The sequence below is a fragment of the Magallana gigas genome, chromosome 6 (assembly GCF_963853765.1).
Source record: "Magallana gigas chromosome 6, xbMagGiga1.1, whole genome shotgun sequence".
Lineage (NCBI taxonomy): Eukaryota > Metazoa > Mollusca > Bivalvia > Ostreida > Ostreidae > Magallana > Magallana gigas.
In genome coordinates this window covers 40,705,346-40,725,626 of record NC_088858.1, presented here as the reverse complement: position 1 = coordinate 40,725,626, position 20,281 = coordinate 40,705,346, and the positions used below count along the sequence as shown (strand labels likewise).

General features: G+C 32.8%; 3 protein-coding genes across 5 annotated transcripts in view; 1 reads left to right on the top strand and 2 right to left on the bottom strand.

Moving 5' to 3' along the window:
- LOC117680356 (mucin-2-like) overlaps window positions 1-20,281 on the bottom strand; it is a 100,190-nt gene that overhangs the window by 34,630 nt on the left and 45,279 nt on the right. The window lies entirely within an intron of this gene.
- LOC105330768 (uncharacterized) overlaps window positions 1-20,281 on the top strand; it is a 171,858-nt gene that overhangs the window by 138,179 nt on the left and 13,398 nt on the right. The window lies entirely within an intron of this gene.
- On the bottom strand, window positions 5,040-18,801 carry LOC117689143 (thrombospondin type-1 domain-containing protein 4-like). Its single transcript, XM_066087314.1, has 16 exons — window positions 18,767-18,801; window positions 18,603-18,678; window positions 15,859-15,986; window positions 15,644-15,695; window positions 15,248-15,350; window positions 13,178-13,308; window positions 11,981-12,185; window positions 11,592-11,773; window positions 10,767-11,211; window positions 10,446-10,578; window positions 9,729-9,936; window positions 7,616-7,822; window positions 6,845-7,018; window positions 6,463-6,648; window positions 5,956-6,106; window positions 5,040-5,727 (listed from the first exon to the last, which is right to left on the bottom strand). Exons 1-16 carry the CDS (start codon window positions 18,784-18,786, stop codon window positions 5,612-5,614), a joined length of 2,517 nt encoding a protein of 838 aa, XP_065943386.1. The 5' UTR covers window positions 18,787-18,801; the 3' UTR covers window positions 5,040-5,611.

The following is a 20,281-nucleotide window of genomic DNA, read 5'->3' as shown; positions in this document are numbered from 1 at the left end:
TTTTGTAAAAATACAGTACTTTTTTAATTATTTTACATCAAACTGATCAAGTTGATTGCTTCTAGCTATCCATATATCATTATTGCCGATCATTCCTTTAAAAGGAATACTTGTTTTACAATTTATTTGACTGTATTGATTGATATTGATTAAAGAAATAGATTATTTAATTCACTCTTTGATTTGTTCAGATTTGTTCAGGCAGAGCAGCCGAATCCCATATACAACTCAGAAACGTTACACTTAACGGTTAAGAATTTTCAAGTTTTAAAATATTTAACCAAAATATAGCTTTTAAAAATATTTGGAGAGGTAAAAATTGTAAAACACCAGTGTAAATCGAACTCATGGCCTACAGATTCGTAGTAAACACTCAACCCACTGCGCTATGCTGTTAGGTGACAATATTGGAAATGAAACTACTTATATAATCACACTTGGTTTTTATTGTTATTTCTATAAACAATACGTTACAACATGGAAGTGTAACATACCATCTTAAAAAGAAGTAACATCAAATTGCGAAATTCTAACAAATATTGCTAATTTTTAGAAATTAAACCGATCCTGATAATAAGATAAAATATGGGTGTGTTCAGTCACCAAGTTTTGATTGCATCTTATGCTTTACTTTACAAGAAGAACAAGAACAATTGAATTGAAGAGATTACTACATTGTCATCAAGATCAGCGTTTTTAAAATAAAATAAAAAGTTGTATGCACCGTTCGATTTTAAAAGATCATGGTCACGATTTGGGTCAAATTCTATTTTTCAATTTTATTGTTTACGATGAATGTTTTAGTTATGCATTTTGATGATGACTAACATGTGCTTGTCATTCGTAAAGTTTTAAGCAAGATAAAGAGCGTACAGTTCTTTGTTATATAAACAAGGCTCGTGTCATGTTTTTGTTAACATTGCTTTATTAAACCGGTTAAAGTCTTTTCAAGTTTTCAAGATTTGTCTCTCTGCTAATTCGTTTTAAACATGAATAATCAGTTCTTGATGTTTGTCACATTCATTTTAGGTCTGAACCTTGAATTTTCTTTTTAACATTTAAATGTAAACAACAAAAAATAACATATCCTGTGTTTACATATACAAAACAAAAATTTTTTGGATGGCGGTTAGTAAGTGGGATCCATGTGATATTTTAATATACAGATCTCAATAAACTCTTGAACTGTTAATTTTTATGTGATATTTATTAATGTTCCCTCGAGCCGAACTAAATTTTAAGAAACTGTATAGGCCTAAAAAACAGTTTGTGTGTTTAGGGTAATACTTGTGAAAAAATTAGGTAGAAAAGGATTTTTTTAATTTCATGGTATATTTTGCACTAGGGCATGATAATGGTGTTTGTTTGTGTCATATATTATTTAAACGGGTTTTTAGTAGATATTAATATGAAAATCACAATTGGATAAAAACAGACTTCTAAAAATGGTAGGATCTGGGCATGTTTGTAGGTTAGGTCGGGTTACTCTAAACACACAATATTTTTTTTAGTTCCTATCAGATTTGAATTTTTCAAAGTGCATTGTAACAATGCCCCTTTATAAGACGTCAGTATTTGAAATGAATTGATAATATTGTCGTTTTATTAAAATTAATTTTATCTTATTTTGCATTGTTTATTCAATTTTAATAAAATTTAGTAAAACATTTCTGTCTCAGATCACGCTGTTTTGCTATTCCGACAACCTTGAACTTTGTGATCAACCAGGATTTTTCACCCAAAATAGGATGTAATACTGCTCTGCCTAAAGAATAATTAAAAGAGCATATAAATTTCTTCACAGTTGTTTGATGAAAATTATTTTTTAAGAATTCTTGTAATGTTTTTAAAGCGGTCAGTCTTAATGATGCAATGGGCATTTGACACGATTTTTATTTTTTCAAATTTGTCAAAGCTTTACTTTTTCTGATTTAGACCTCTTAGAAACAAGATGACACTCCGATAACCTATGGTAAAAGGGTTCGTAAAGACGAAGACAGAATATCAATTGATTCTTCGAGATCGCTGGAATATAATTTAAAGATGACGAAAATGTCAAAGAAGGATGAAGGAAATTATTTATGCACAGCTGGGGAGAAAACATTTAGAAGCTATTTTCTGAAAGCTAAAGGTAGGTGTTATTGTGATTATTTCTTTGATCTTTATCGATGCATCACGACACAAGATTAGTGCCTTAGAGGTCTTCATTTTATTTTGAAAAATATCTTGTATCCTCAGGGTATCTTTATTTATTAAAAAAAATATTTTGTATCTTTTTTATAGATCCTTATTTTAAAAAATTATCCTTACGTGAACTTTAATCAGATTCGTTTTAATTTCATGAAAAAAGAGTCGGCATCAATTCCGACAGACATTTCTAAAATAACCAGCATGGAAGGCGAAACAGTTCGTCTCTGGTGCAATGCAACCGGTTTCCATAACCTACAGTTACCTGGTATGCATACCAGCAAACAGGGTCTGGGGAAAAACTTGAATGTAAGCCAAATATATAATTTTTTTAATTTCTTCTTCATAAAATAACACCAATTAGTTACTATTATGAGTTTATATGATGTTTACGTAAATTTGAAATATTTGTTTCAGTTGGTAACACTTTATTTTGTAAAATAGATATAGGAATCAGTGGGAACATGCTTGGTATACGTAACATATCCCGAAACTGTAATACTATATATCAGTGTCAGGCAATAAACAGTTATAGAATGAAGAAACCCGTGGCGAAAAACATCACACTCAGGGTTGACTGTGAGTGAAAGATTTTACATTTTGAATAATTACTCTAGCAAGATAAATTTTAACAATTGTCTTTACTTATATTAATTTTTTGTGCTCTACTCAAACATTGAGTCTGACTCTATTATTCTTTTGTTGCTGCTTAGCCTTTTGTTGTGTAATTTTGCATTTTTTGCTAAAAGAATATTTCATGTGTTAAACACATTTTTGTTAGTTTTTCCTGACGTCTTTGTCCATAATAAAATTAACGGAAATGACATCTCAAATGGCGGTTCCATTCTGGGGAGAAAACAAGACAGAGTGGTCCTGTCCTGTTCGGTATATGCCGTCCCTCCACCCAATGTGACGTGGTCCAGGGATAACATAACAATAGGAACATACCACCATGTTAACGGTACAATTGAAAAATCCAGTAATACTGATAATTTCTTGTACGAATTGAAAACAGAGCCGTTACAGATCAAAATAGGGATTTCTGTTACACTGGACTTTCAGTTGGATGCTGATTACACCTTTGCCAGTTACCATTGTGACGCAGAGAATAAAGTAGGATCTAACAGGAAAACTGTGAAAATTAAACACGTTCAGAAGCGTTGATATTCATACCGCGAGCTCTTAAAATAGCTTAAATGAAACAGTGCTAAAAAGGAATACATATTAATAATATAACAAGAAAAAAAAGAGTTTAGAAGCGTTGACATTCAATTTGTGAGCATAATTTGCTTTTGAACAAAAAGGTTTCTTATATTACGTACTGTTCAAAAACGGAAAAATTTTGTGCCGTCTGAACATTGTTTGTGCTATTAATTCAAATTGCCTGAAGGATACTGAAAATAGTCCTTGTTTGTGTTATCGTGCAGAAGAGGCGTGCTTATGCTGCCAATGAGGACGGTTTAATCGTCAGGTCATCAAATGCTTAAAGATTTCATGTATTTATTAATTTTTAACCCGACTAATAACAGAATGGTAGCTTATTCAATATGCATGTATATAACATTATTCTACTATTCAATAAAAATATTTTTTCTGTATTGTTGTAGTGGTAAATACATTTACGAGAATATAATTTATTATAACCGAGGTATTTTACTTATTTGAAGGAAATAAAACAAATTTATGTAATGGAGTTCATTAATATAAAAAGATAAAAGATGTTTAAAAGCATTCAAAAATGTGATACGTTTGAGTATGAAAAAATCACAAACTATCCTGTTTCCGTATGTATTTCGTTTAATAGTTTCAATGTTCTGTATATGTGCACATTTCCGATAGTATGGTACATGTAAAAGTAATATGCAGCTAATCTTTACAGGTTTTATATTTAACTTTTGTATTATTAATATGTTCCATTTTTCCTGTATCCGTTGTATCATCCTGTTCAGACCAAATCAAAATAGGAAAATACTACTTCAGAAACTCAAGAAATTTCTTATCTTAAACGTAGCATATTCCTGGTTATAAACTTTGTGGGCAGCGTTTGGTGGGTTTTTTTTTTACAAGTGTTCATGGTTAGACAAGTTGTGAATTGAATTGTTCTCTTCCCCGATAAAAATATAAACATATTAAATAAACTGGATATCTTAAAAGTAGGATGATGGTTATATAGTTTGATTATTATAAACTTTATGTATTAAAATATTTATCTGCCTAGTATATGGAGTAAAGAGCATTGAAAATTTATGAGATGGCATTCTTCAGATCCTTGTTCAACAATACGACATATATTTTTAAATGGACACTTAATAAAGAAAACTTAATATTTCTTTAAGAAATGCCTTCCATTGGTGTGGGTACTAAAGAACACAATAGTTTCATACAACCGAGTTCATTTTCGAAAACTTTAGAAGGATGACGATGTCAATTAGTAGATCAGCCAATGATTTTCGAAGACCAATAATTTGTATATAAGTGTTTCGTTGAAAGTTTTTTTTTTTTTTAGAAAATACACCAAATTGCAAAAAAATTGCAATAATTGAGATATTTGTGAGGTTGTCAAATAATTCAATATCAGAAATAAGGGAAATGGTCAAGAAAGTGATCACTTAAAATAGTTTGTTCTGCTACAATCGCAGCTATCTGTTGTAAGAAAAGACATTTTTTGAAATTTTTCAATGTTCAAACTGTAACTTAACTCCCAATCTATCATCCAGACAAAAGAAATACTGTAGCAAAGTGCATGTGGCAGGTATTTATAAGATAAAAAAGATGATTAAAAGATTTGAATCTGTTTATTGCCAAAAATTTATTATGACAGAATTAACAATAATTAAAGCTTTTTGTCAAAATATCACTGCATGATCAATAAAATGAAATAATATCACATACGTAAGTAAATTAACAATCATTTAAGACTAAGAAATGTTGATACAAAGTTTCTTTCCAAAATGAGACAAATAACATTTATACAGTATATATGCAACCTATAAACAGATTTCTTGTTGAAAGACTTCTAATACATGAAAATACATGTATACAGAAACACACGGGAATACACTTCCACGTGTCGGTTATATAAAATAAATCATAATCTATTTATAGTTTACCAACAACTTACATTGTACCACCTATGGAATTAAGTCCAAAGGACAAAATTCTAAAATTCTAAACACTCCAACAAACTCTAGCTTCAAAAATATATATGATTCCAAATCATTTAATACTTGCAATTTTCCTTACAAGGATTTAAACAAATCTATGTAGTAAGTTATAATTGGGTTATTATCTTTTTCTTTGTATCTTTTAAGGTATGTACCGTATATGAAATTGTCATTTGAAGTATAAAAAATACACATAAACCAAATGTATATACATACAGAAACACTATTTACAACAACAGTTAAACACGATCATATTGTCTTTAGGATTTCCACCTTGAACATGAGCTGCAGCAGACGTTCATATAAAACACGTGATCACACAAGTTTCTTCTCACCACTAAATTACATTTTGAATACCGATCCCGACATCCAGAATCTGTAGAAAATAATTTTTATCACATTATTTGTCTGTTTAACTTCAAAGCAATCTTATTTGGATGGTTGAAACGTTTGTATTTTATTAGTGTTGGTATCATGACATTGTAAAGTTTGAAAACACAACAAATATGTTTGTAACTTTTGGATACGATGATTTGAAATTTCACCTTTGTTACAAAAATACGTGGGCCGTTTTATTTAAATAAAAATCATAAAAAAAACATACCTGAGACTGTTTGACTTGTACAGGGACCTTGCTTACATAATTCGACTTCAGTTGGTTTCTGTCGAATATCGCATCTGTTGCTAGGCACGCCATAAGTATCCAAGCATTGAATATCACGTGATTTACGACCCTTTCCACAAGTAACAGAACACTGAAAAAATTCAAATCTTTCTAATATTTTTTTATCGATATGATGAAGTAGTACACGTTATTTCAATCACATAAGCATACTAAGCATTATCAAAATGCAGCTTTTGACTTTTAACTAAAAAACATGTACATAGGTTGTCGTGTCTTAATTACAGTATAATAAATTCATAACCGAGTTCATTTCATTGATCATTCATAAATTGCTACGTATTTTCCTATTTTAAGCATGTAGCCTTAGTTTTAAGTTATCTAAAACACTCTACTGAATAATTTGAAATTGTTTCTGGTGCTAGTATCTCATTATTATCATATGCATTTTTTAACATTTAGTCAAGCTTGGGTTGGAACTTGACTCACCTCTCCCCAGTTAGACATGAACCATTGAGGACCGCAAGCTTGTTCGGACTGGCACGGTTTGACGTTTTCCGGTTTGTCTGACCATGTACAGCTGTAGTCGGAAACTATCGTAAACCTTCCGCTTCCGGTATTTTGTATACAGACCACATCTCTGTTCTGATAGCCACTACCGCAAGTAGCATTACACTATGAAAAACAGCAAAGTATACTTGGATGAAAAAAGGTTCACAAAGAGGAGACAATATTTGCATTACTACTAAAAGGTTCTTGTTCAACCAAAAACAGGGATGCACTGTCTAATACTTTTTCTAAACAAAGATATTAGAACCACGTATAAAGATTCGCTGCTAATTGCAACATCTTATATTCCATCACTGTGTACCTTTTCCCACGGTCCGCTGAACCAAGTTCCGTAACAGGTGCGCCTAGATTGACAGGACCGTTCTGTGTCGGGCTTGTCACGCTGAAGGCAACTTCTTCTGGGGTCAGTGTTAGTGTTTGTTCCGTAGCATACAACTTCCCTGGTCTGTTTACCCTCTCCACATTCAACCGGACACTGCATAACAAAATAATAAAATATCTGTATATATTAAAGGAAATTGTAAAAAAATTTCAATCAGAATAAAAAAAATTTAATTCCTTTTAAATTTGTTTTCACAAAGACGTTCCATAATACTGTATTTATCGAAACATATAATCCAAAAAATTTTGTAATTTTACTTTTAAATTTTATAATATAATAATTTAATTCTGGTTGTAACGCGCTTTCTGATTGGCTAAAAAATTATTTTATATCGTATAAAGAATGTTGCCTACGTCATAGTAAGACTAACGTCAAAAACGTATCAATACGCCTGACGTTTCGTTTGAATTTTGTACAATTTTACGTCATTTTAAAGGTCAAATGACCGTTTTTATCTACAATTAAGAGTAAAAAATTAAATTATAAGCAATGAATTCAATATTTATTAGTTTTATACGATATAAAATGGTTTGAAACAGTTTACGCTTTTTTATAAACCGCTTCGCGGTTTATAAAGCGTAAACTGCCCCAAACCATTTTATATCGTATAAAACTAATAAATATTGAATTCATTCCTTAAAAAAATTGAATTCAATCCGTAAATATTAACAATCATTATGAAGTACTTACGTCATTTCCCCATTCTGTGACGTACCAAGACTTCATGCTTACGTAAACAGACGACACAGTTTCTGTTCTACATTGGCCATAACTACAGTCTGACTTGTCCTCTGGTTTTTCAATTGGATCACAGAAGTCACTCAAGACACGTCTACCTTCCTGTGACATACACGTTACACTGCGCATGCGCTCTCCGCGTCCACATGTCACGGAGCACTAAAACCAAGTACATGAGAATGAATAAACCAAAACAGAAGTTGTCAACGCCAAGCACTGTGGAGTCATTAAAATTCGTGGGGACCTATGTTCGTGAATTGCTTAAATTTTACTTCTTCGTTGGAACTTTATTTTGTGTGTGTATAAGTTTACACCGACAATATATATATATATATATATATATATATATATATATATATATATATATATATATATATATATATATATATATTAGGGATGTCAACGAGTACCCGGTTAACCGGGTACTCGATCGAACGTCCGAGTATCGAATACTAAAATCGGTACTCGGTTACTCGGATGTATATTTTTTAATATTTCTAAGTTTATTTAATAATGCATTAAAACATCGGTTTTAAAACTTAAAATGTCCATTGCATTTGTACATACAGTAATTAGGATTCCCTACGCCTCTAAACTGCTAAATATGCTAAATGACCGTTATCGCCTGTGGCAGTGTTTATATTGTAATTATCGTGACCAAGCACCTGTTACCTAGCTTTTCTCACCTTTGGCTGTCTTCTACCCTTATTTTTGGCTTACTTTAATGATTTGTTTTCAGTGAAAATCGTTTATATAGTCTATTATAAATTGAACAGACCTAAAATGCCGCCACCGGCTTCAAAGGTTTGGAAATATTTTAAAGGAACTAAAGATTCAAAAAACGTAAAATGTCAGCTGTGCGGAGTAAACTTATCCTATACGGGGGTAACGACAAACATGTTAAATCACATTCGTCTTAAACATAAGGAGGAATTTGACAGGCCAGAAACTCCAGAAAAACAACCGACTTTATCGAATTTTGTCAATTCTCCAATAAACCGTAAATTCTCGGGAAAAGAGACAGATGATATTACACGTGTGATTGTTGATATGGTTGTGTTTGATTATATGCCGTTACAAATGGTCGAAGGCAAAGGCTTTAAAAAACTGATGTCCATCGTCGCACCAAACTACAACATACCGTCCCGTAATACTAAAAAATCTAGGATCGAAAAGTGTACGAAGATCGTAAATCCGCTCTGTTAGGAGAACTTGATAGAGTTGATACTGTAGCTCTGACAACTGATACTTGGACATCAAACGCAACAAAAAGTTTCAATGTACTTGTTCATATTTATTTATGCTTTTACCGAGTATCCGGGTACTCGATCGGAAAAACGTCCGAGTAACCGAGTACTAAAAATTGACCGATTTGACATCCCTAATATATATATATATATATATATATATATATATATATATGACTTTACAATCCTAATTTATTAATTCGTGGAGGATGTTGAATCGTGGATGAGAGGTGCCAACGAATTCCACGAAAATTGAGTCACCACGAAATGAAATGATTCTACCGTAACATATCAATTATGTGTGAATTCAGATATATAAATTCAGATTGGAGTGCATGCTTTAGTCCTACTTGTTTTTGAAAATCGATCTTTGGAGTGAGACGATATAATCCGAAAGGGGCGGCAATAGAATTATTAAGAAGTTTCTTTTTCGAACTACTAAACCATTAAAATTTATTGACTCGAAGATGCGTTAACTTAAAATAGCAACCATGAGTTATATTTTATAGAATTTACTAGAATAAGTCAAGCAGCGTAACCTAAGTTCCATAAAAGTAGAAGGAATCGATCCTCTATTAACACTATCAACCATTCTAACCCACATGTACCTCCACATCAAACCTTTGATTCAAGAGATCAACGCTACACATCATAGCATTCACAAGATATTGACATCAGAGTTAAATGTAATGATGGTAAGTCAGGAATTTTTTTCTTCGGTATAACTTTAATTAACATAACTCACATCTTATAGTAGGATGAGTTGACGTTAATTCTTCAAAATAAAATTATAGAGATTCCCCGCCCCCTTCATTTACCTGTGACCATCTGCCGGACGCCCATTTATAACAAGGGACTGCCTGGCATGGTTGTGATGTATTTGGTCGGTCCAGACCGAGGCAGTCATTATCTACGACAGATATCAGGACATTGGGTGATATTTCGTGAACACACATCAACTTCCTAGTCTGTTGTCCGACACCACATGTGACACTGCAATCTGACCAATCAGAAGGCTGCCATCGACTGAAATTGATATGATATTACATGAAATAAGAATCAATAAAAAAAAATTCTAAAGAAATGCTTATCTGTTTCTTTTTGTTCGTTAAACGGTTGATTCATAAAAAATAAGATAATTTTAAAAAGACCAGAAGTATTTTTAAAAAAACTTATATGAATATGTAAAATGAGTAAATATTTCTTCTGCATCAAATACACATGTAGTTTCACTACAAACCATATAGTTTATAATGAGACCAATAACCCTTTATATATGGGTTGTGTTTTGTAAACAGCATGCATGTGGCGAATATATTAATTATAATATTACAGTGATTGGTATATAAAAAACCCATTATATTTGGTAAACAAACCTCTTCACAAATCGTAGTCTGAAAATTTTACAACGAACATATATTATCAATCTGAATCCCAACAATTAAGCAGCAAATCGTTAAAAAAGAAATAGCCCTTTGGTCATGATGGACTGAGAGCCAACTGTATATTCAATTTTGATAGAAATATCTACTTACTGGTTTTCCCATTTCGGACAAGACTTCAATACACAGGGTTGTGAACCTAAAACAGGTTTTGTTGCCATTAAACAATTCTTTTCTTCCACTTTTGAATTCCCATAGAAACAATCCAAGAAAGGTTTCTTTGTACCTGAAATATTGATATAAACTTGGAATTCAGTCCCCAAAAAGAATCCAAATTCTTTCATTGATGTTTACAAGAAAATAGTAATACATGTATTTATTTTGATTGGCTAAAGTTGTGCGCTACTTCTTTATTTTCTAAATGATTTCAAACATTATTGTCCATTGTTACATGTATTTTAATATTATTCTGACCTTGACCGCAAGTTGCTGAGCATGGTGTATATCCGGTAACTTGCCATCGGAATCCATCGGAATTCGGTATAACGTTATCACCAATAGAAGAACCTATGTTAACATTGTCAGACTGTGTTTTAAAAAATGTTTTGGATTCCTTCAAAGCATCAGTTAAACCATTCGATCCTGTATTCTTTTTCTCCATGAATGTGAAGCTTTGCGTGTATCCTGGCATAGCACTGGGGGTGTTGGAGTGGTGATGACGATGATGATGACGTCGATGATTATGTGACGTAGTCTCGTTCTGAGAACTACTGTTATTTTGGGGTGCGGGATGGTGGTCAACATTGTGGCTTCCCCGGAAATCGTCCTCTACGATTATAGCCGCCTCGTGCGATGGCTCAGAACCATGCGGTACACTGAACTGGTAAAATATTCCTGGGTTGTGGCCAAAGGAAAGAACCTGCAATCAATAACCCAAAGAAAACGTTTCATTTCATTGAATGTACAAAAGTATTGAACTCATTTGTTTAACAAAATTGTTTATATTTCTTGTTTACCTAGCTATTAAATCTTGACTTTTTTCAATAAAGTTTGTTGTTGTATATTAGGTGATTATATTCCGAATGCAGTTGCGTAAAATATTTTGTTTATTCGACACTCTATAGATGATATATTTATCAAAATTTTACTTGCATGATCATATAAAACGACTTGTTTTCTAAGTTAACTTTACCAATATTTCAAAAAAATGTTTTTAAATTCACAGTTCGCTCATTTAGGTAACTATACCATTTATGCGCTTAAACAATCAAAAATGTCTTACACTATTATATACATTACCATTATGTCGATTGGTTCAGTGGTCGGACCTTTCGATAGGATACATTCTCCTGGACATTGGTTCAAATGTCTGCTGTTATACCGATGGTACCGGAAGACCGAGCCAGCTGCATCGTACTTCCCATCACGTGATAAACGCCGGTTACCGTTTATGAAATATCTGCCATTGGATATTCGCAATGCTGAAATCAGTGATTTTAAAAATCTTTATCTTTCAGTTTTCCAAACCAAAGAATTAATGTCTAAAAGATACACAAGAGGGATGAATTAAATTAATACAAGTTTATATTTTTTTTCAAGAAGGCATGTCTTGATATGACCCCAATGCAGGAAAGGGAGATGACTCCCACGTTTCTGACTAATCATAAATTGCACTTATATACACATACCGATGTAGTTCCTACTCTGACCCAGTTGCGTTATATTGATGCTAGTGGCACCAGCAGGCAGAGTTCCAACCTGATTGTAGCCGTACTCCAATTTCTTGGTCTCAAATACATCCTTTACAATACGGCACGTTGACCCGTCGCCATTGCAGACGCCACATAAATCAAGCGTTGTTTGAGAACCAACCACATCGTCACATCCAACTTCCTGGTAATAAGACAAAACTGTTTTAATAACAAAACAACAACAACAACAACAACAAAAACCCCAAACCAAAAACTACTTCGGAATAATCCTATAAGGCCCTGTCACGCTACCACGTTTTCGACATCTTAAACGGACATACAAAAACACGCTTGCACACACTAAATTAAAGCTTTATTGAAAATCAAAGGAAACCCAATTTAAAAGACATTAAGATCGTTTTATGCTATTATACATACACATGTAAAATATACTAGTAGTTATTACACGAGTCACTTTCTTTCAATAAAAACATAACACCTACAAGCTTATTTTAGCTTCAGGAAAATGTTGACTAATGTGGACTGTTTGCATCACTGTGCGTTAATTAGAACTTAGGAAAGGCGTGCTAACAAAAGCCGAGTATTTTCTACAGTTGAAGTTCTATTAATACACCTTCTTGGATACTTGTCTAGGGACATCGCCTCTCATTATTCTTCATCTCTTATCTTCACCAAGTAATTAAAAGCGGAGTATTTTTATATGACTATTAATACAACTTGGATATATAGTCTCTCATAATCCTCCATCTCTTAATCGTTGTCAAGTTCAAATAATTTGAAACCAGACACTTGGTGACACCCTACACGTAAGGAGTGAATACCAACGTTGTCAGTAGATAAGATATAAGTTACAATGATGCTACACGATTTCACAACGGTAGTCAACGTCTGTTATCATAACGTACGGTATGAGAGATGCTAATGTAACGGTAATCAACTTTGTTATAATTATTTATCACATCAAACTTACAACTTGAAATTGTTATGCATGAATAAAAAAAATGGTTTGCTCTTTTGACCACTACAACTTTTACCACAGTGACTGTTACAGTACTTCAGCGTGCATGCGCGAAACTTGTTAAAAAGTTGAGCATTCATTGTCCGCTAGCGTTAGCGTCGGCACACGTTGCTTAGCGTCGCAGTGTGACAGCCTCTGTTTGAATGATAACTTACGGTACAGACTCCCTCAAGGCACACCGAACCCAGATTTGTATTACATAAAGCACCGTTTTGCGCATGCTCTGGAAATGTATTGTAGAAACCATATCTGTCTGCCCTGCACGTCAGGTCACAATCACCATCCCCTAGAAAATAAACAAGAAAAAATGGCTTCTTCCATGGATAAAACAGATACATGTATAAAATTGCGAAACTTTAAACATTGTTTTATAGATATTAAAATGATGAAAGTGTTAATAAAAACCCAGATTTTTTGGCCATCTAACTAATTTCAAAATTTGTTCAGAAGAAAATACGTTGTTAATGGAGTTGTTTGTGTTTCTTTGCTTTTCCAAACTGTTTTAGTCTTACATTTATCTATCTAAAACATAGATGTTGACACCGATTCGTACAATCCCAAACTTGAGTAAACATCAACACACTGTTTCTCTGTTGAATGGTTCGTGCAGCGTTGTAAAAAAATCTCTATCAAAGAAATTCCTTTATACCACTCTCCATTCACAAAAGTGCATGTTATTGATAAAGACCACATTTTCGACAGAATGATTTAGAAACATGGTTTACGTCAACAGAAGAAATCGGTTCAAAAACAAAAAATCTTTGTTGACAGTTCCTTAAGGGTGTCCTATTACCGAATGAACATTATGAAAAAGGATTTCAGCGCACTCGAATTTTTTTTGCGGTGACCGTTTAATTTAGAACAACGTTTTCCTTAGATCAAATTCTAGGAACAAAGGAGCGAGAGATTCTTTTCACATGCCAAAATGCATTTCTGTCACAATAACAAACATATGCTATGAATGTTGCTTATCTTTACTTGTGATCTCAAGTTGGGGTTTTCTTTTAAAATTGCAATTCCATGTCTGCGTTTTTCACATTCTTGGTTGCATAATAGAAATGTCATATTTTTGACTTTGCCAACGGTATTTAAGGAGATGCGCAATTCAAAATGCTTGGCCTTTTCACGAATTTCGATTTCACTCTCATTGTGACTATTCAAACTTTTCGAGCAAGTAGCAATGAATTTCTTTGCTCTTAGTTGTGAAAATTGGTTGAGATCAAATAAAAGTATCATATAAATTGTTGTTATTGCCAGATAAAAGGTCTATGATTTGAGACAAGAAGATATAACACTTTTTTAAAGCGAAAAACTTACCGTAGTCAATATTATTAAAGTCAATATTATAAAATGATAGTGACTATGTAACTGCGACTCATAAAAAGCTTTATAGCGAGGTTTAAAGTCGTTATTACCAGATGACCCATAATGCAGAAAAACTAACATGCTGTAATTTTGAAATAAAAAGTCGTAATTACGAGAAAAGTTAGGCATAAGTCGCATGTATCATTTGAATAGCGTCTTTTGTTGTGACTGAATTGGTTCGGGTTTAGAACACTTGACCTTATGTAACCTTATAAAACGTAAACATTAAAGGTGAGAGTTCGATACCACCAAAAATTTTAGGCCATTTTCCCTATTTCCTTTGTATAAATTAGAATATTTAAACTGACTATAAAGGGCTATGTACTTGTGCTTTTGTAAAATTTATCATATTGTTACGAAATTTGTTTCAATGCAGAAAAAAACTTGAATGAAATTGTTTTTACGTTTAAAACCATGGGCATCAACTTTTTCTTTTTTAAATTTAACCGTAATTGACCGTCAAAATATGTATTATTAAACATATGACAGTTAATTATAGAGTGTAATACAAATTCTTTGATGAAACATGCAATTTCTTCAACAACAAAAAATCAGAATGAAATTTGTCAGAATTTTTTAGACTCATTGGAGCCTTTGACGACCATTTCTTAATTTGTTTAGCTTTTTTCCTGTGCCTAGAGAATTTATTGTAAATATAAATGGAAACTCACTACATTTTTTAAAGATTACTAATACATAGCAGCTGAAACGTGTTATTCTTGGATGTTTATACTTTGAATTCTCTCTTGTACTTTCAGTTTCTTGCATGCCATCCACATTATTTCGATCGATCAGATTTTTTTGGTTTTGCTTTCAGTATTTGACTTGTTATTTTTTCTCAATGAATAAATTTTCTTTACCTAAGTCGTACGGCTGCCATCTGTAGTTTCTGCCTCCGAACTTTTTCTCATTGTGCGCCGAACACTGCCGCTGTCGAAGTGTTTGCTGATCATGCGCGCACTCCTGGAAAATATTCAACTTGTGAATCTACCACTGATTTTATTTCATTGTTAAAATTTCAATGTATCATAAATTAAAGTTTTAAGAAATCTTTTTTAGACCATAACTTGCCAGTCATTGTGTAATTTTTAGAAAGTCTAAACTAAACGAAATGGAATGGAAAATTTGAAACCAACTGTGAAGAGTTTTCTTTCATATCATTTATCGCCATTAAGAAATTAACAAATGCTACTAAAACTTATAAAATCTTTTTATCTTTAGAGTAATTTCTTTTGGTCACCTGAATCATATTTTACCTGTCTGTTGCAGACTTTATATTCAATACTCTCTGATGTACATGCTCGTGTGCTGAAAAAATAAACACAACGTTAAATTACTTGAACCATTCATTCTTCTTGCGCATTTGCATATGTAAGCAAAATAGTATTACGTACAGTCATCCAAAAAAAATGGCGTATTGATTACTTTGATAATATGAGTACATATGAAGATTAGAGAACTCTTTGCATACTTTTCTAGACACTCCCTTGTTCTTGACGACACCCCGGTCCTACAGTCTGCGTTACAAGCTGACCACTCACTCCACGCGCTCCATCTGTCACGTGACTGACTCGACCTCGATCTGATGTGACGATTGGACTAAAAAACACAAATAACGTAAAAGTAAATTCAATTAAGAAAACTATTATTTTTGTTTGTTTGGGGGTTTGTTCGTTTTATTGTTGGCTGTTGTTTTCATTCATTTGGGGGGGGGGGGTTCGGTCACGTTATTTTTACTTCGAAAAAATTGCTTTTTTGATGAGGGAAAGTGCTAGAACCTAGACACGTGAAAAAATTGCCAATACGACAATTATATGGCGATTTGCAATGAATTGTGAGCATACGTGTAGAAACATGTGAAATTCACTTACAATCGCGAATAATCCAAGTTTGTTTGCTATCCACAAGAAATGGAAAAATAAATAAATTCGTTTGCATGTTTATATTTTTGTTGCATTTAGATGGGATTGCAAAAGAAGGAAAAGGTATTTTATTTTGGTTTTTCAAGATGCATCTATCAGTCTGGGAGTAATGCTTGTTAAATTTTACATATTTCGTAGTCTATGATTTACTTGTTTGCAACAATTACTGCTACGCCTAGCCTAAATTCCAATAAATTTATAAAAATGCTGCATTTCAGAAAACTTATCTTTTTGTTGTGTTTGTAACTTAAGATTTGCAATATTAACCATCTGGTAAAATTCTAAATTACGGATACGTCTAGTTAACAAACGTGAATTTAAATACATGTATATATTTAGAGTGACCCTTTGCCTTCATGGCAACCCGTCTCTTTTATCGACAACGGTTTCAATATTATATTCATTAAAACACTCTTATCATTCTTCCCCCTCTCCGAAATAAAAAAAACAACCCAAAATCGTGCAAATCCCGAAAATAAATTTCACTCGCAGGTGCAGTACCGTCCATAAAATTAAACAAGGAATGTTTATATTTCTTCATCTGAAACGGTTTAAATTAAAATGGGGAATTTCGCTGCAACTGAAGTCATTAACTTGGCGCTCAATTACTTTGTCAACGATAAAACCCAAACTAATTGCCAGGTTTACATCTCTTAATTTGAGGATTTGATCCAACGCTGGCGATAAAATTGAATCATTATTTCATTATTCTATTTTCCCATAGAACGTTTTGTAGCGTCACTGAGCCATTGAGTCGCTATAGGTATGTTGCGGTGTATATAAATTTTTTTCCCATCTCTTGAAATTTAGAAGCACTGGGAAATACATTATACTCAAGGACTGATGGTTTGATAAATGAAGTTCTGTTCACATTTGAACGTTTTATGGCAAGATTTATTCTTCTTTAAATGACCGTTAAATAAAAGTTTCTTCTTGGAAGTAAAACTGTGAGGATGACTCCTCTTGATTTCTGAACTTTAATTAAACACCTGTTTATCAATAGTGTAGGTCAAACTTCAGGAAAGATAAGATTTTATTCAGCTTTATAAACTTATCCGAATTTCACTTTAAACAATGCAATTTTTTGCGTAATTGTCATCCTATTGAAAACTGTAATTTTCGTGCTCACTAGTTAAGAAATTAAGCACAGTATGTATTTGTATTTTTGTGAGAATCTGATGACTTAGATTACTAATGTATGTATAACTTTGTATTAAAAAACCAACACTCAATGAAAATGTATCACGTAATTCAGAAGTCTCATAAAATAATTGAAGTATACAAAGGACAATTGATTATTGTTTAAATACTAGTAGATGAAATATCCTTTAGGCGACAACACGTATTTTAAAAGATCCAGTCAGTCTTAAAACACAGCAAGTCGTAATACAAAGTAATTGATTAATTCGTAACTTATTAGTTCCCCGGATATTGTCTGGTATGAACATTGAAAATCGCATCAGAGCGTGGGCAAGAGAAACCAAAATAGCAAAACATTATGTAATGAACAGAAACAAAAATTTGTTCAAGAATTCTGTCACATTTTTCATATAATTTCAAACTATGCAGATTGTGTTGACGATTTTTTTAATAACATACCAATGCATGATGAAGTATGACTAGGGAGCAAGGTCAACAAAAGGTCAAGAAACAAAAACGTCATCAGATAGAGACAGAAGGAACTATCTACGGTATATACCGGTATATAGTCTGCTGCACACCGATAATTGATTGAACGACTGCACATTTTTATACACGACCGATAAAATAAGCCGTCATCTGCGATTTCTTGTATACGGAGGCATGTTAACATGATAACACCAACTCCGTGAGGTATTCAATCTCATTAAGATTGCTGTTTTATTTGTAGAACATGCATGTTAGTGTATGTATATCAGTTTTATTGTAAACACAGGAAGAAAGTTGAAAAAAAAATATTGAAATGTACTAGAATTTTTGGTTTGAATGAATACGTGTAGGATTTCAAACAGTTTACGAAATTAAGATATCGTTACTTGTTGAAATCAGATATTACGAGAAAAGATCATGAATTATACTCTCTTAATTTCACAGTCGGTACTGTTTAAGATACAATCATATCATTATTTCAGATTCAGTAAAATAAAGAGCCTCCAATCTCTAGAAAAAAGTAAGAGCTATAATATAATGTTTAATATTTGGACGTGGGCTAAAAGTGTTCCAATGTGTTTCTTTCTTAAGTCGATCGTTTAAATTAGAAATGGTTTCCCATTAAACACTAAAATATCTTATCGACATTGTAAATAATCATTACCTCGTGTCTACTGGAATATATGTCGGGAATTTGAACGAGGACTATCGCCACAAGCAGCACTGGTGCCGAAATACACCTGAACAGACGAAACAGGGAGTTTATACAGGACCGAAAAAATATACGAATTTAAAAATATAGTTACCTATACAGCAAACATTTCTTACCTGTTAAGTCTGACACTCATGTTGTCATTTTAATGAATGAAATTCACATTTCATATTCAAAAAAAAAGAAAAAAAAAAGAAGACAGTAAATTTTAAAACCGGATAAACGTAAATTGTGTCCTTGGGCCACAGTTAACACCACAAATTATACATTTGTTTAGGATATTCGCAAAAATTCGATACTGAACTCAATACTTTCTATGCACTGGTATTTCCTTTCACAATTAATTGCTCGCTTATTCGGATTTGTTACTTTTAAATGCAAGTGATTAAAAACCGTGTATTTACGGTTTGGTGGCTGTATATTATTTCGTTATATTTTTTTTAAAATAATTTCTTTTAATGTATGAATCCAATTGAAATGTGATCTTATTATGCAATTCGTATGTATGGAACACCGAGGTAACATTGTAAAATTGTACAGAGTTAGTTAATTAAGGAATACAGAATCATTCTTTCATAAAGCCTGAAGGGATTTTGACCACGCCCCGACCAAAATTATCACCCCATAACATTCAAAGAATGATTCCTTATTACTTATATTTATATTATTTTCAATTTGTACACTTGAAAACAACATTATTTTAAACCCATTTTTTATGTAGCACATGCTTCCGCTATGTATTACTATGCGGCGCAGCCAATATCGTTTTTCGGTTATGTTTTAAGACACGCCTATATTGTGTCACTCATTTTTTATGAAGTTATTGGGTTTTAGAGTTCACAATTGATTCGTAATGTTATCACAGATAAAGACAGTTGAAAATGTAAAATATTACATTATATTTACATCTACTAAGTATTATTCTCTCTATTTCTTACGGAAACTTATAGTTAATTCATAGCTCTGTAGAAACAGCCAGACTAAAATGTACACGCCCCGTTTATCGATTGGTCGTCCCCGTTCATCGATTGATCGAAATCTGCAGCGGCTGAAACTGACGAGAAACTGACAGGACTGAAACACGCTCCGTTTATCGATTGGTCGTAACTTAATACAGCGACCTACGAAAAATCACAGGCTGCACGAAACATTCAAGATGATGTCAACTCAAAGTCTCACAGGAGACGATTTGGCTGTTTCTTTTATCTAACGTACTTATGTACGTTAACAGTAATTTAGTGAATTAATTTAACTTACTTTTCGTAATCAATTTTTTAATTAGCTTAAAAAAGATGTTAATTTAAACAATAAAATGCGCGGAATCTAGCGCACTGGCCGCGCACTACACAGTCGCTTGAGATACAGGTGGAATACAGTTAAACGACAATTTGAGAGGATCGGAACGATACACATTGCATCTATGCAATGTGTAATTGGAACTGTATTCCACCTGTATCTCAGGCGACTGTGTAGTGCGCGGCCAGCGCGCTAGGTTCCGTTCGTTATCGGAAGCAAGATTTTTGTCTTGCCTAGATAGCCGAGTGGGGAGCGCGGTGGCCGCTCACTGCTAGGAGAATAGGTTCCAGAGGTCGTGAGTTCAAGCCTCGGTCGGGGCGGAAGGTGGAGCTCCA